This window comes from Chaetodon auriga, chromosome 17 (genome assembly GCF_051107435.1).
Source record: "Chaetodon auriga isolate fChaAug3 chromosome 17, fChaAug3.hap1, whole genome shotgun sequence".
NCBI classification, from domain to species: Eukaryota; Metazoa; Chordata; class Actinopteri; order Chaetodontiformes; family Chaetodontidae; genus Chaetodon; species Chaetodon auriga.
Genome location: NC_135090.1, coordinates 22210521 through 22225996, shown reverse-complemented (window position 1 = coordinate 22225996; position 15476 = coordinate 22210521). Strand labels below are relative to the sequence as shown.

The following is a 15476-nucleotide window of genomic DNA, read 5'->3' as shown; positions in this document are numbered from 1 at the left end:
GGGGGAAAAAATGCCGACTTAATCCATTTTGGGTTGATGTAAGCTCCTGTCAGAGGTGAAAAACTAATTAAGCAGAAAAAAAAATCTGAAAATTTAACCTTGAGAGTTTTATCATAATACACACATACATTGCTTGTATGTGACAACGTCTGTGAAATAAACCTGATCCTGATTCTGATCTGGATCAGTCGTATTACTGCTGTTATTTCTGCTCATTACATCTTTGCAACATGACAATTTTTACTGTGTTGCATATTTTTTTTCTACTGTCCAATAGCACAAACATTACAGTTATTATCCATATTTTCATGTGAAATGCAATTTTTTTTAGGCAAGTGTTTTTAATGTACATATATAGTTGATTTCTATTCTTTATTCTATCTCCGTTTTTATCTTAATCTTTCTATAACTCTCTTTTTGCCTCTTTTTCATACTTGATTGAATGGTTTATTGGGATTAGGTGAAGGGATTCGTGAAGTTTTATTTTTTCTTATCTTCTGGCAGCCGTGTTTTCCACGCTGAAGCTCACATTTCCCAGCTTTCCCATGCGCCGTGAACGCAGAACAGCGGACGTATGGAAGGGGGCGTCGTCAGTGGGCGTGGCCCGCGTGTGCAAACGATCCACACCCCCAAGCGCCTTTCCCCCGTGAGCGGTGACGTCACACGAGCGGCCCGTGTTGGTTCCAGCTGACTGGCAGAGAGAGAGAGAGAGAGAGAGGGAGAGAAAGGGAGGGAGAGAGGGAGGAAAATAAGAGCCATCAGTACCATCTATCTGACTCTCATACTACTGGATATTATTATTTTTTGGGGGGGATCTCTTTATTTCCTTCATCTTATATTTTTTCGCTCATATTTAACCACAAGTTTGGTTCAGTTTTTTTTTCTCGCCTCTGCTGGACACCCCTGCTTTAATCCTCTCCACTCACTGCACGGGACGACAGACATCCGCGTTTCTGTCTGCTTTTATTTTTGGTTTTTCCTCCGGACTAAAATCCTCCGATCGATCAGCCGACCGACGGACGGCCCGGAGCCGACCGTGAGCCGCCGCTTTATCTCCACGAACTCAGCGGGGGACTTCACTCGTGCGCCTCATTCAATTTGTCTTCCTGTGCGCGTTTATTAGTGCGGAGCTGAGTTTGTTCCAGGAGGAAAGAGGTGACAGCAACTCCCGAAGGCTCGGCCAGTCTGAGAGGATGAATTAGACTCGGCCAACATGGTGCCATTTTGGAGATAAGTGCCCCCTTTCACTCTGTGTCTGTGCACTGTTTTCTTCATGGGACGGGCGGAAAAGCGGGACATCAGGTGGACATCTTGAGCGCACACACGCCTCACCTGTCCGCGCACCTTTTGACGGCGCGCCTGTCAATTAGTATCACCAATTGGATTATTTTTGATCTTAGAGTCTGCAGGTTGCCTTTCTCCCCCCCCCCCCCCGTGCCTCCCCTCACCTCCCCCCTCCTCCTCCCTAGAAGTTATGTCAAGGCCCCTCACTCAGCTCTTGCCGCCGGATCTCCCTGCCGGGGCCACCAGCCCCCAGTTTGGGGCCAGCAACCCGGCTGGAAGTGGCCCCCAAGGTGGCCACCTGACCTCCATGACCAACCTGAAGTCACTGCTCCAGCTGCCAATCAAGGCCGACCAGAGAGGCACCAAGGACTGCTGCGAGATGAAAGGTGAGCGTGTGCACGTGTGTGTGAGTGAGAGTGTGTGTGTGTGTGTGTGTGTGGGGGGGTCCTATAGGCAAGAAGCTTCTTAAAGGGACAGTAGGGGAAATACCTCAGCCAACAAGTCACTGCTGGAGTGTCATGCAGAGATGTGTACTCATGAAAATGTGCTGTAACGTACTTCAATGCTCATGAGTGGAGTTTGTGTGATAGACCATGATGAATTAAATGCACGAAAGATATTGAAAAGTTTCACTATAAATGCACCTTAGAGATGTTGGAGATGCAGAAATACTCTGAATATTCGAGGCTGGAGATGTGAGCTGAGATATAACTGAAAGTATTCTTTGACAGTGTCAGCACCTGTTTTTGATTTACTACTGTCAAGTACTTCTTTACTGCTTTTCTTTGTCAAATCTGTCGTTAAACTGAATGTATTTGGCTGGAGAAAACGAGCGATTTGAATACATCAGTTGCTGTGGGAAGTTACAGCGTCAATGTTTGACATTTTAATCAAAATCAATGCAAGATTCATCAAAATAATCATTCGTCGCTGCACTGATACGACAAATCATTACAGAGCGTCCACTCAGTGTGAGTCTCTGTGGAAATATCACAGCAATATTACAGTGATTATTCACTGGTGTGTGTGTGTGTGTGTGTGTGTGTGTGTGTGTGTGTGTGTGTGCATGTGACTGAGTGGGTAGGTGTGATTGTAAAAGGCAGAGGCCCTTCTTATCCAACACACACACACTCACTGTTTTCACTTCAGCCGTCCTCCTTCTGGGTTTTTCATATTAAACGTTTCCTTTTTGCATTTGATGGTGAAATGAAATGATCAAGAGGAGGAGGGGGAGGAGGAGGAGGAGGAGGAGGGAAGAAGAGGGTTTAAAAAAAGAAACACAATCTGGAGTGGATGCCATCAAAATACAGCCGAAGCGGCAGCAGCGGCCGTCGTGTGTGTTGAATCCGACTCTCTGCGCTGTTTAAATAAAGGTTAGTGAGTGGAATTGAATTGTTTCCTATCCACCAGCTGCCATGACAAATATTAACCAGGCTGCCTCGCTCGCCTCTCTGCTGTAGGGATGTCATAACTCCCAGTCAGCTGCTGTCACACACACAATGCTTTTGATGGGCTTGTGAGGACCCTGCACTGACTTCCATCCACTCCCTTAAACTCTGACTTCATCCTCACAAATGTGGAGTCGAACCTCGGTTAAAACCCTAAAATAAGTCTTTTTTTTTTTTAATCTCGGTGAGGACGGGCACTGTCACGAGTCTGTCCTCACAAGTACAGATAAAACTCACACAGGGAGGGAGAACAACAAAGCAATCACACCGTCCGAGCGCTCCCTGCTGGCTGGCGGCCCCTGGTGGCCCCCGGGTGTAACTGCAGCCCCTTTCTTTGGAGGGTTTTTGTTCCTTTGCATGAGGAGGAGGAGATGATGGTGAGCGCGGCTGACAGGCTCTCTCCATGGAGCCAGAAAGCAGCTCAGAGGCCTCGGCCAGCCTCATTGTCAGCGCCCATAGAGCGAGCAGTCTCCTAATGATAGGTGATGCATTCAGGGGTGTATGGAAGCTGTTTCGTGTGTGATGTTTTTGGCTTTCTTTGCCTTTCCCCCTCCACGATGCAGAGTCGATGTCTCACTCGTTCGCCCTCCTGCTTTCTCCCTGGCTGGCTTTGTTTAACGCCTTCACAAACACCCACTCCATCTCGCACATCTCTCTGTCTGTCGTTCTCTCACACGTCTTTGACTTTCTCCTCTTCGCTCTCTCCTGTCTCGCTCTCTTCCTCGGTCCCTCTGCTGATTTGCATTTTCTCAGGCTTTGTCTCATCTCTTGCAGCACGCAGTACATTGCCTACTACCCGTTTCCCCCCCGCTGCTCTGTTCATTCTCTCCTCCTGCTGCTCTTAAAGGGGTTCCCCCATTTGTTGTGAAGGCCTCTGCTTTATTGTCGTTTTGCCTTCTTTTCTCCTCCTCTGAGCCTGCAGGTGTCTGCCTGCATTTGTGCATCTCAAATAATAAACTTGTGCATCCAAATGACTAATTTCTGATCTGGAATCAGTTGATTTGTGCTCATGAATTACTGTCATGTCACTGTAGCAGCACCACAGTCACAGGTTGTTGTGGTTAGCATTAGCAGCAGGCTGTCTGTGTTTTGGTATTGAGGCACCTTCCGGGTGTTGTTGGCACATCTTCCTCGTCCTCTTCACACTGGCTGCTATAAGTTAGCTTCATGAATCAGGATGCAGGATCAGGTTTAATGCAGTTTTCTTTTGATTTGGGGTACGTGGCCATGCTTTGGATTGAGCCAGTCCAGTGGTGTGTTGTGTCCCCTAAAATTTCAACAATATTATTTGACATCTCGTGCATTTAACTATAAATTTGTTTCCATTATTATGTTTTTAAACTGCATTCACACATAAAAAATGCAGGAAACTGTTGGAAATAGTCGGTTTGTCGATAAAACCAAAAAGTGCAGCAGAAACAGATTTAGCAAATAAATCATGAAGTGCACGAAGCGTTTGACCGAGACTGGTGTCAGATGAAAACTCACCTGATTATTGATTCATCTGGCTTTAATTTGTGTTTTATTTTGCTGGTTTAGTTGGAATTCACACAAAGTTTTGGATGCAAACCTTCAACAATCATTTATTTTTATTGTCAGATAATCTGCTAATTATTTTCGCGATTAATCGATCAGCTGTTTGGTCTATAAAATGCCAGAAAACAGTGAAAACTGTTAATCAGTGTTTCCAAAAGCCCAAGATGGCGTCCTCAAACGTCTCATTTTGTCCACAAATCTGTGTATTTATGTTCATCTCCAAAGATCTTGATGTCATTTCTCTGTAACCATCTTTGTGGCTCTGACACAAAAACATGATAATGGCACCTACGAGCCTCCTGATTGGCTGGGTTGGTTTTCCGACAGCCACCGGCGAACACAGCAGCAGCCTGAGTTGGATCTGGGATGTGGAGGTCTGGCTCCAGGCTCACAGTGTCCCACACCTTCAGAGAGATGTTTACCAGATGAATCCTCCGGATCCTTCTGTCCCTCTGCTTTGAGTTCGGTGATGAGCAGACAGTGGTTTAAAGGAGAGTGGAGGATGATGATGGCAGCAGAGATTATGAAGGACATGAATACGATGCCCTCGACTCCTCCCTCCGCCCCCCTCCGCCCCTCCTCTACTGTTTTCATGTTGTAATCTCTCTTGTCTTTATGTCCTTTAATCCCGTTAAACTTAAATTTCCGGCCTGGCCGATGCTCTCCCTCAGTCTCTCCAGCTTGTTTCCTCCTCCTCGTCACTCTCTCACGCTCCGTCATCCCTGCCCAGTTAAATATGCTCTTTTATTGCTATTTTATAGGGCTTTATTATTCTGTGTGCCATTTATTGAATATGTGCTTTTGCAGGCATAATTCTGTAGAATAATGTTATCAGAGGGTCAGGGTGCTAAACAATCACTCGTCTTTCCGTTCAGTGCACTTAAACCTGCCGCCTGGTGTTCATGTATTTTTTCTGCTGATGGGTTATTGATGTCTGATGTCTATATCTATCTTTCCATCGGCCCCGTCCCTCCGGGGGGTCAGAGTGCAGGGCCAGTCAAGTCAGCTTTATTTATAGATGCCTTTTAATGATTGCAGTTAAGTGCTTTACAGAAAGCAGAGGACACGAGCGTTAGCCAGAAGCACAAGCCTCCTTTATCAAACAAATTCTTCCTCCGGAGCTTTTTGTTGATGTTTTTTAAAAGTGTTTTCTGACGAAGCGTCACATGATTTACGGTAGAGACGACTGTTATTCTGCTCTGAGCTCCAGCGGAAGTCTCGCCCGTCCGACGCTCGTCAGCAGATAAATACGAGAAGACAGATCCGCATCAAACAAAGCGATCCAAGAAATCTCTCCCCCAGATCCAGAATTAGTCATTTTTTTGGGTTTTTCTCACATGGTCTGATGAAGGACAGCCTCCACAAAATGAGCTGGAGCGAACGCCCGAGCTGTGCCTTGCTCGAGGGCTCTCGTGCTTCAGTCAATACGTTTGAAGACGGTGAAATCAAAGACACATTTTCCAACTTCTGATCTGATTTCCTGCATTAATTATTCATTTATCTCCTGTTAGATGCTAAATATGTGTCAAAAACAGAGAATTTTTGTAAATATCTTGAAGTGGTGGTGACACAAATTTATCCAATCACATGAGATTTGGCGTGACGAGCTAACCCGCCCTCCACTTGAACGTTAACTAGTTGGTAGCTAGCAGAGTAAAGTCAAAGCATAAAGGGTGAGTTTGAGTTCAGGTGGCAAAATCAAAGATTTCCAAAGAAATGCAGGCGATGGAGGTGTCGCGTTACGGGACGATAAACATTAAAACACAACAGCGTAACGGTCGCAGAAGTCAGCAAACTGTCTCAGATATGACAGTGAAAACAATATCTAAAGTTTGCTAACATTAGCTAGCATTAGCATGATTGCGCTGGAATCCTCCTGGCTGTGTTTAACGCTGATGAATTCCACTTTTCTTGCCTTTAACACACTGGATGCATCAAGCAGACAGACGCAGCAGTCACAGGATGTGTTGATATACGTTAGCGCGGGAACCGGAACGCATGTTTGTGGACTGACACAGCATGGAAAGGTATTTTGATGCGCATCAGTGTGTGTTTCACTCATCGGGGATCAAACCCGGGACCATCTGCCCACCAGACTTATCTTTAAGCACTTTATTTAAGTACGTACGTGTGAGCTGGAATGTGTCCCAGTATAATCAATTTGTCTGAAAACCCCAACAAATAATTGATGTCATACAGTTTTTCCAGCGTGGACACAAAGTGTGTTGGAATGAAAGACAAAGACATTAGCTTGTAAAGTGCTTTATGTAGGGTTTCACTCAAACATCAATAAATCATTACCACATTAGCTTGAGGACAGTTTAATTACAGTAAACAAATGAAACCATTGTGAATGAGATTATCAGCCTCTCTTTGCAGTCAGAGTCAATCTGCTGGACGGGCGGAGTGGATACCAGTGCTCATCCGTTGTCTTTCCTTTTGGCCTTTAACACAAATAGTCTAACAGACTCCTCGTCCGTCCTTCTCTCCAGACAAAGACAAGCCCTTGGACTCTGATGAGGACTCATTGGGTGTCGGAGCCGGAGGGCCCGGTGAGGTGGGAGGGACCCCTGGGTCCGGCGGTTTACGGCACAACTCCCAGTCAGCCTTCCTGGGCCCGCTGCTGTGGGAGAGGACCCTGCCATGTGATGGAGGCTTGTTCCAGCTGCAATACATGGACCTGGAGGAGTTCCTGACCGAGAACGGGATGGGGATGCACAGCAATGGGCCCAGCTCCACCAGCGCCCAGATCCCATCCCAGGTGAGACTGATGTGGAACAAAAACACATTCAAACATCACTTAAACCTCACCAGCAACAAAACATCTCCCTTCATTTGAAGGACCTGACTGACCGTCTTTCCGTCACATATCTGACAAAAAAAAAGTCCCACTTGCAAGTTAGCTTGCTAGCTTGCTCGGCAGCTAGTAAGCTAGCATCCTAGCGGGTTAGCTTGCTAGCTCTGTTGTATGTTAATTAGTAGAGGTTGTATTTATATTTTTCTCTCTCCTCCCAGAGCTCCCAGTCAGCGGTGCCCAACCAGAGCTCCCAGTGCCCTCCAACCTCCCCTCCGCCATGCTCCTCCTCGTCCTCCTCCATGTCCTCTTCATCCTCCTCTTCCTCGCTGCTGGGGCTGGAGACCGTCCAGCCACAACCGCCGCCGCTACCTCCACCTCAGCAGCAGCAGCAGCAGCAGCAGCAAGGCATGATGGGAGGACCTGAGTGTCTACATGGTGAGTGACTGATCATCAACAGCAAGCTGGGAGGAATTTTGGGGTGGGATCTGGTGGTTTCATTCCATGTTGGCCCATTTAGATAGACATTAAATTTAATACATTATGCATGAATTATTTATTGTATCAGGCTCATCAAAGCAGAAGGAGGTTGTTAGAAGAAAGGTTTTGATGTCTTTAATGTCTTAAAACCTTAAAAATGAATCAAAATATACCAACTTCCTAGTTAGAGATGAGAAAGCCTTCCTTATGGAAGCTCCTGAGAAGGCGACAGCGACATTAAAAGTGACATCTGCACGTGAGTAGGCGACATCCCCTCACCAGCTAATGCAGGCAGACATAGATGAAGCTGTATATGCAGAGACCTTAATGTGATCTGGCGCTAATGAGGACACAGACTCATGATACATTACATTAACTAACCCAATTCCACCACTGGACTCCTCCAACAATAACCAGAGTAGGGTCTTCTCTAATTATATCTCAGATAAATGGCTGACACCCGGTTCTCCGGCCCTCCTCGGCTCTCTCCCACAGCCAGTTTTCATCCGTTATGTATTCATAATTCATTGTTTCCTCTCTCTGCTGCTTTTGATGTGAACCAGAGCTGCCAGAACATCAGAGGAGCTTTTCTGTCTGTCGTTCTTTTATTTTTCCTTTCTGTTGGAGATCTCACAAATGTGACAACTTCCAATTCTAATTGAAACCACAAAGGCCGTTCTTTACAATGCTGACGGTCATGTTTTTTATCCTGTGAGCAATCGAATGAATCATCACAGCTAATTTCATGATGATTTATTGATGACAGATTGCCAAATGCCTTTGTGAATGTTCTGCGGTTGTAGACGTTTCAAGGAAGGGTGAGACAGTGAGTGATGGAGGGTGTAAAGTTCTGTCGGTGTTTGGACACAGAAGAAGAAGAAGCAACTTTCTGTAACAGTTATAATTGTGTTGTGAATTTAATCTTGCCGCTGAAGCATCACTGGTTTGAACCAAACGGATGAAGAGACTGTTCAGATTGTTGCTCGTTAACGAGAAGCAGAGCTGTGATGCTGCTTTAATGCATTGTTAGCTAAGCGCTAACAGGCAGCAAACGGTGGGTTTTTAGAGCTTTTTCGGTGACAACTGCTGCTTGAAACACCTCAGGTGAGAGCAGGAGGAGTGAGGCAACACAAAAACGAATCAAAACAATGAGCTGAAAGACACTAAAAGAGCAGCAGAGTCAGGTGATGATTCTCTATGAGCGACACCACAGGCTGAATTTCTAAAGGTGGACGTCAGAGTTTGGTGGCTGCTGCTCTTCTTGCTTTGTTGACATGTTGCCTGGACGGCAGGAATCAAGGGACTGTTTTCATCATATAGTGATTATCAGCTGTGCACTTCATATTTTTATGTGTGTTGAACTCATACCCATGTTTTCACAAAATGTGCATGCCTTTAATGCAGGATGTAGTGTGAAGCATTTGTACGCAGCTACTCGCTGAAAGAATCAGTCAGAAAGAGAGACTTTAAGAGGAGGAAAGGGAGATAAAGTGCCCAGCAGGATCCAATTCTGAGAAATCTGACTGGAACATTGTGTTTGTCTTTTTATTCTGAGTCATAAACAATAAGAGAGGAGATGTTTCACAGTGAAAAGGAGCTGCAGAGTAGCTCGAAGAGAGAAGAGAGACCCGAGAAAGAAAGCAGGATAGAGCTGCTACACAGGAGTGAATACCGCTGGATACTGCTGCGAGGCTCGCAGTGTGTGTCTGTGTGTGCGTTCATGTCTGCCTGAGTGCCTCTATGAATATACAGCATCACTGTGTGTGTGTGCGTGTGTGTGTGTGTGCACACGCGCAGGCCTTTACGTGCTCATGCTTTTGTGTGTCTGTGCAGTACGCTGAACTTTGAACATGCATATGAGAGTGTCCTCTTTATTTCTCCATTTGCATGCAACTGTTTGGGCTTTAATGTGAACATGCTCTCGTGTGTGTGTGTGTGTCCGTGCGTGTGTGTGTGTGTGTGTGTGTGTGTGTGTGTGTGTGTGTGTGTGTGTGCGCTCTCTTTATTCTGAATTATAAACACGTGACTGGGTTGAGCATGATGCATCCAGCCAGAAATCCCTCAGGTCGTTGTGAAGCTGAAGTGTTACTACAGAGCTGCAGAGACAGAGAGCATCAACCAGAGGAAAAGATGGAAAATAGACCGGTTAGAATAAACGGATCCACATGCACATTTGGTTTGATTTTAATTGAAAATTCAGCTCAGAGGGAGGGAAACACAAAAATATGGATGCAGCTGTTTTACAAGTTGCTTTGATAACATTTTTTTTTACCTGTTTGTTCCTTAAAATGCCATAAATCATGAATACTGACATCTGTGAGGATGCAAACTGAGGTCAGACACGTAGATTCATGGATGAACACTGCATAGATAAACCAGCTGTGGTCACACAACTGCAGGAACTGGACACAAATATTAAAAAAAAACCTCAAAGCTGGTTTTCCTTTTCCTTATTTCACAAATCCAGATGAAACCTGGAAAGTTTTTGCTGTAAGATTAGAGAAGCAGCTGAGCGAAGGAGCAGCACCAAACGGTGCTTTGATGTCATTCATTGTCTCTTGAAACCCCCAAACATGATGAATAAATAATTATGTTTATACTTGATTTCATATGAAGAAGACTTGGATTTTATACTGGAAAAGCTCCAGAATTGTTTAAACCAATCTCCACCTGGATTTTACTCCCACACTTCCTAAATTTGGGATTTTCCTGCAGCAGCTTCTACTACACAAAACCAAAAATAGACATAAAACTAGCTAACAAGCCTTTGATCCTGCTCTCTTGTGTAATGTAACGTGTATGTAAAATAGATTATGGTGTAAATGGTATTCTAAAAATAGAAAAATCAAAATAAAACATAGAAGTAACGAGCTCTACTCATGCACAGGTATTTAAAGTCCTGATTTCAGCTATAAGATGATGATTCTCTACCTGCGCGGCCGCTTTCTCACATCAGTAAAGTCAACAGCAGAGCAGAAAGTTTTCTGAACGAAGCTCCGGAAGTTTCGTCCAGTCTGATGCATGAAGCGCTCATGTTGATATTTTAATCAGTGAAGGAGAGAATTTGCCAGACTGAAGCCTCATTCAGTCCTCTTCAATGTCACTTTGCTCAACACTCGCTAGCGATGCTCTTTAACCAAGCGAACGCCCACTGAGGTCATTTTTGGAAGAGGAGGAAAAGCTGTTCAGCAGAATTCATTAGACGTTAAAGAAAGCCCACCATGGCTCTCACTGTAAATGATATTAAATACTCAGGTCATTTGTTTATTTCTTCCTCGCCAGAATATTTTCTTCTCCTCCTGAAGAATAGTCCTTTGTTTTCTTGGCAAAGCAAACATTAATCATCTCTACTTGTAGCTCAGATCAGCTGTTATCAGGCTGCAGCTTCGACACGTCCAGGTCAGTTCACTCAGTCAGAAACCTTCCTAATGAAAAACAGCTTTTTAAACCTCAGATTCCCCTGAGCCTGCGCATGCTGGAGGACGCATGAACTCATTGACCTGCATGTGTTTGGAGGGAAGCATCAGCTGCATGAATTTTTCACAGCCCTCGATGGTAATCACTTGTTCAACTGAAGAACACCAAGAGATGATGACGATGAAAAAATCAGCGTCAGCGCTGCAGAAGGTTTGACGTGGGATTAAAACGAAACAAGTCACCTGGAGAGAAGTCCTGAATCTGAATAACCACCCAGATCTAATGAGCTGTGCCTTTGCCTGGAGGCTGATCAGTCCGCCAAACTTCATGGGAATCTGGACCGTTTCTAAATCCTGCTGACAAGCTGACACGTGAAGAGGCTGACAGTGAAAGCAGAAGTGGTGAAGCTTCAGCCGGAACTACAGATAAAAACAAACAAGCCACGAGTGGAATATGGCTTCTGTACTTCTACACATTTATGGAAAACTAATCAGGCAACAAACCAGATTTAGCACCCAGCAGCTAAATTAGGAACCGGTTTTTTAAATGACATTTGCATGTGATTCGGTTTTACTTATTTCCAACCGAGGCTCGATCTCAAGCCTCATCTTTGAAACGTTTTCGGTTGGATCTTCAGTGGGAATGAGCTAATTTTCAGCTGTCAGATATCTCTTCGCCCTCAAGTCGTCTGAGACTGTGATCAGCCACAATAACTACATTTAAATGGACTTCAGTAACCAGAAATTAAGCAGAATAAGGCAGTACTCTGAATACGAAACTGTGAAGTAAACATTTTTTTGTGCTTATCTATATTTGGATAATTTAGCATAATCAAAGTAAGATTATACTCTATTTAAGTTAAAAGGTATTTTTGGACTTCTCACAGTCTCTTGCGGCATACAGTACTTCACAGCACACTTTCTACTATCTGAACTCACTGTCATGTCTCAAAGTTTGCTAAATTTTATATTACAAATATGGCCACAGTGCCTCTGCATCAGCATTCAGACAGACATTGTGTATTGGAGGGAAACCCAGGATCTTAGCAGTCGAATCACAGTCTACGTCTTCGATCGTACGAAACACAAATTCAAAGCTGCAAATCTGAAACGTTGAAGCTCAAACAAGCTTTAGCAATGTGTCAGCCGACTTGCAGCTACGCAGGTTAGCGTAGCTTATAACGCTAGCATCTTCGGTGCGCTGAATGTTACACCTCACTGTTAAAGCTAAAGCTAAGCTAACATTATTCAGAGAAAACAATCCAACTCTGAGCAAACACCATCCACTGATGAAGCCAATGTGATCGGGCTGAATATGTGGCAGATACCTGATTATTTAGAACATATACTTATAAAGATATCTGAGAATAAAACAAATCTGATATACTGTATGTCATAAACAGCAATCTTGATACCGATCCCTTATATTTGTTTCTGAAGCACTGTGACCTAGATACAGTACATACTGATCTGAACAGTTTACAGTTGAAAAATCAACTTGTCAGCACTCTCTCAAATCCACTTTGGCATTTCTGTGCTGCTGTTTCTTCTTACTTATGAGCTGATATACACACAGATTTCTACAACAAGCGAATATCGGGGTCTTGGTCTCGTTGGAGGTTCTGGAAAATCAAGTAATTGGCTGTTGAGCTGCTGTTGTTGTGTCAAACCTCTTTTCACAATGTCAAGAATGAACTTGCTTGCCTTTTACTGTTACATCAAAAATGCTAACTCATTAGCAACAGCATCACTTCTGCACACGTCACATGGGCTAAAACAGGCAGAATCTTTTGTGTTCAAGCTGCCTCTGACTACAGACTGAGACCAAGCCACAAGTGTAATGACAGTGCAGATATGCCACCGTACAAGAAAACACAATGCTTTATACTCAGAGGTTTGGGTCCCGCTACAATGCTCCTTCATAAGTGTTTAGTTTTGAAAATATGTTGGAGCAACACTGACGTTGTCCTTGTTTTTTAGTACCTTTTTTACAAGTGAATGTGACAAACAGGGGAGGACATACTGTAGAGGGTTACATGTGAACAACAGAACATACGTACATTAAGATTACTCTTTGACTGCCAACATGTTATGTGCCTTCATTTTTAGCCATGCTAGCAGCACCACTTTGGTCCAGACCGAAATATCTCAACAGCTTTGAGTTGAACTACCAAGAAATTTCGTACAGACATTCAAGGTTCCCAGAGGACGAATCCTCATGACTTTGGTAGCTGTAGCAAACTTTCCGTTCAGTACTAATTAGCTATTGTTAGCATGCTAACATGCTAAACTAACATGCTGATCATGATAAAGGTTATACCTGCTAAACATCCACATGCGAGCATTATCATCGTGAGCATGTTAGCATGCTAATTTGAGCATTGCAGTACAGCAGCTAGCTGTTAGCTGTTTACATTTGCAGGCGTATGCAGTTAGAGACGCGTAGCACAAAGTTCTGGACCATGTCGAGCGCCAAGAAGTCCACAAGATTTGATATGTTTTGCATTATGCATTATGTTTCAGCAGTGAAAACAAAGAATTCATTCTAGTATTTTTGCAGGCCCTCCTCAGCTGAGGGTCCTTTATACTCGTTCCCTCTCCGACATCCATCGCCCCTGTACTTACACAGAAAAGCTCAGCAGTCCAGCTACCACAGCCCATATCAGTGTGTTCACTTTCTCCTGCAGACAAACATCTGAGCACTGATTAGCCTGCCCTTGGCTTTAGGAACAACATAAATGACTTCCCCAGCTGAGCTGTATTCTCCTTCAACCACAGAGCTGCTTCACCTCAAACAACCAAAATACCAGCGTCTAGACTAGAAGAATCCCAGATAAACCCTCCAAGAACCATCCACCAGTGAGCTGAGATATACAGTAAGAGTTTAATTCCAATGCACAAAAGAGGAATTTAGTCAGATGTGGCAGCACATTGATTAAACACTGAGCCAAATGACTTGCTGTGTCTTTAAAGGAGGAGTGTGCAGGATAATGCCAGGCCTGTGCAGGACTGTGATTAATCCCGGGGAGGGAAGGGTTAAAGCAGACACTGACTCTGCACTCTGTAACACTGCACAGAGCCGAGGGGGGGGCGAGAGAGCAGCGCTCGCTTTGCATGTTTTGAAACGTCTCTCTCCCTCTCCGTCTCTCACACGCTCGGGCCATGTGCGGCCGCCACGTCACGTGCCGCTGCAGAAAGCACCGGAGCGAGAGAGCCAGCGTGAGAGAGAGAGAGAGAGGGGAGGGAGGGAGGGAAGGGAGGGAGGGAGGAGGGAGGAGGGAGATAAAGAGAGAGAGAGGGGAAACAGATTACAGAGAGAATAAACACCGAGGACGAAGCAGAAGAGAAAGAGCTTGAGGAAGAGGACGGAGAATTTTAATTGAATTTTAAAGCAGATCGTCGTGTAGCAGCATACGTAGAGAGAAGACAGAATACTCCTCATTACTGTCTATGAACTGTACGAATTCACATATTTACCAGTTCCTAATCTGCCACAGAATGCGTATAAACTAACCAGAAATAACCCAGGTCCTGAATTCAACAAGTCCCACAAACTAAAGCACAAAATGAGGAGTTCAGCTTTGCCTCTTGGGCATTTTTCATGAGTGTTCAACGTTCCCAGAGGACGAATCCTAACACCTACTAGCTGCAGCCTGCTTTCTGTTTAGCGCTAATTAGCACTAGCCTGCTAACATGCTAAACTAATACAGTGAAAGATTCTATCCGCTAATCATGCTAGCATTATCATTTTGAGCATGTTAGCATGCTAATGTGAGCATTCTTGTACAGCAGGTGTTTCAAGATAAATGTGAATATATTTGTTTTTGCTGCTGATCCACCGACGGATCGACACTGCAGGGCCTTAGCGTAAACGTCTGGACCGTGTGCATGAGCGTTCTCTGGGGACCCCACCCCAGATCCACAGCTATTCACCCTGGTGTCTTTGCCTTCCTCGTGCCTCTCGTGTGTTTTAATCTGATGCTTTGTCATCACTGCTACATCATTTGTCAGGACCTTCCAAAATGCATATGACCTTTAAAAACTGAGTAATGTGACCTTTATTGTTTTGATCTGCCACCTTTGCAGTTAAGAGCATGATAGACCGGCGGCGCATCAACTTGCAGGAACGCCACTGTCCTTTTCCCCAGCAGCAATGTGCTTAAGCTCTTCAAAAGAAAAGCTATTTTTATCATAACAACCCAGCTACTGTTCTCCGGCTACTGTCCGCATCACGCATCAAGTGTGTGCTACGGCCGTTTATTACTGTGTTGACTGCAGAAGAAAAAGCTGAAGCTGGCTTAATTATTGCTGCATCGCAGTGTGTCGTATCTTGGCCAATCAAACACGTGCATGCACACACCTGATGGCTTTGTAATGTGCAGTGTTTTGTCAGCTGAACACTCTTCAGACTCAGGGATTTGTAGCTCAAACTGGCCTTCCTGGACTGGTCATCCTCTCACCAGTATCCAGAGCAGCAGCCCACTAGGAGTCTCCTCGTAGTGCCATTTTCAGCCTGAA

General features: G+C 44.7%; 1 protein-coding gene across 1 annotated transcript in view; it reads left to right on the top strand.

Annotated features, from left to right (window-relative positions):
• Positions 1-711: 711 nt before the first annotated feature.
• dbpa (D site albumin promoter binding protein a) overlaps positions 712-15476 on the top strand; it is a 30209-nt gene continuing 15444 nt past the window's right edge. The window contains exons 1-3 of the mRNA XM_076754275.1: positions 712-1670; positions 6761-7029; positions 7284-7500. Coding sequence (XP_076610390.1) covers positions 1475-1670; positions 6761-7029; positions 7284-7500 — 682 coding nt within the window. The 5' untranslated portion in view covers positions 712-1474. The remainder of the gene's footprint in view (positions 1671-6760; positions 7030-7283; positions 7501-15476) is intronic.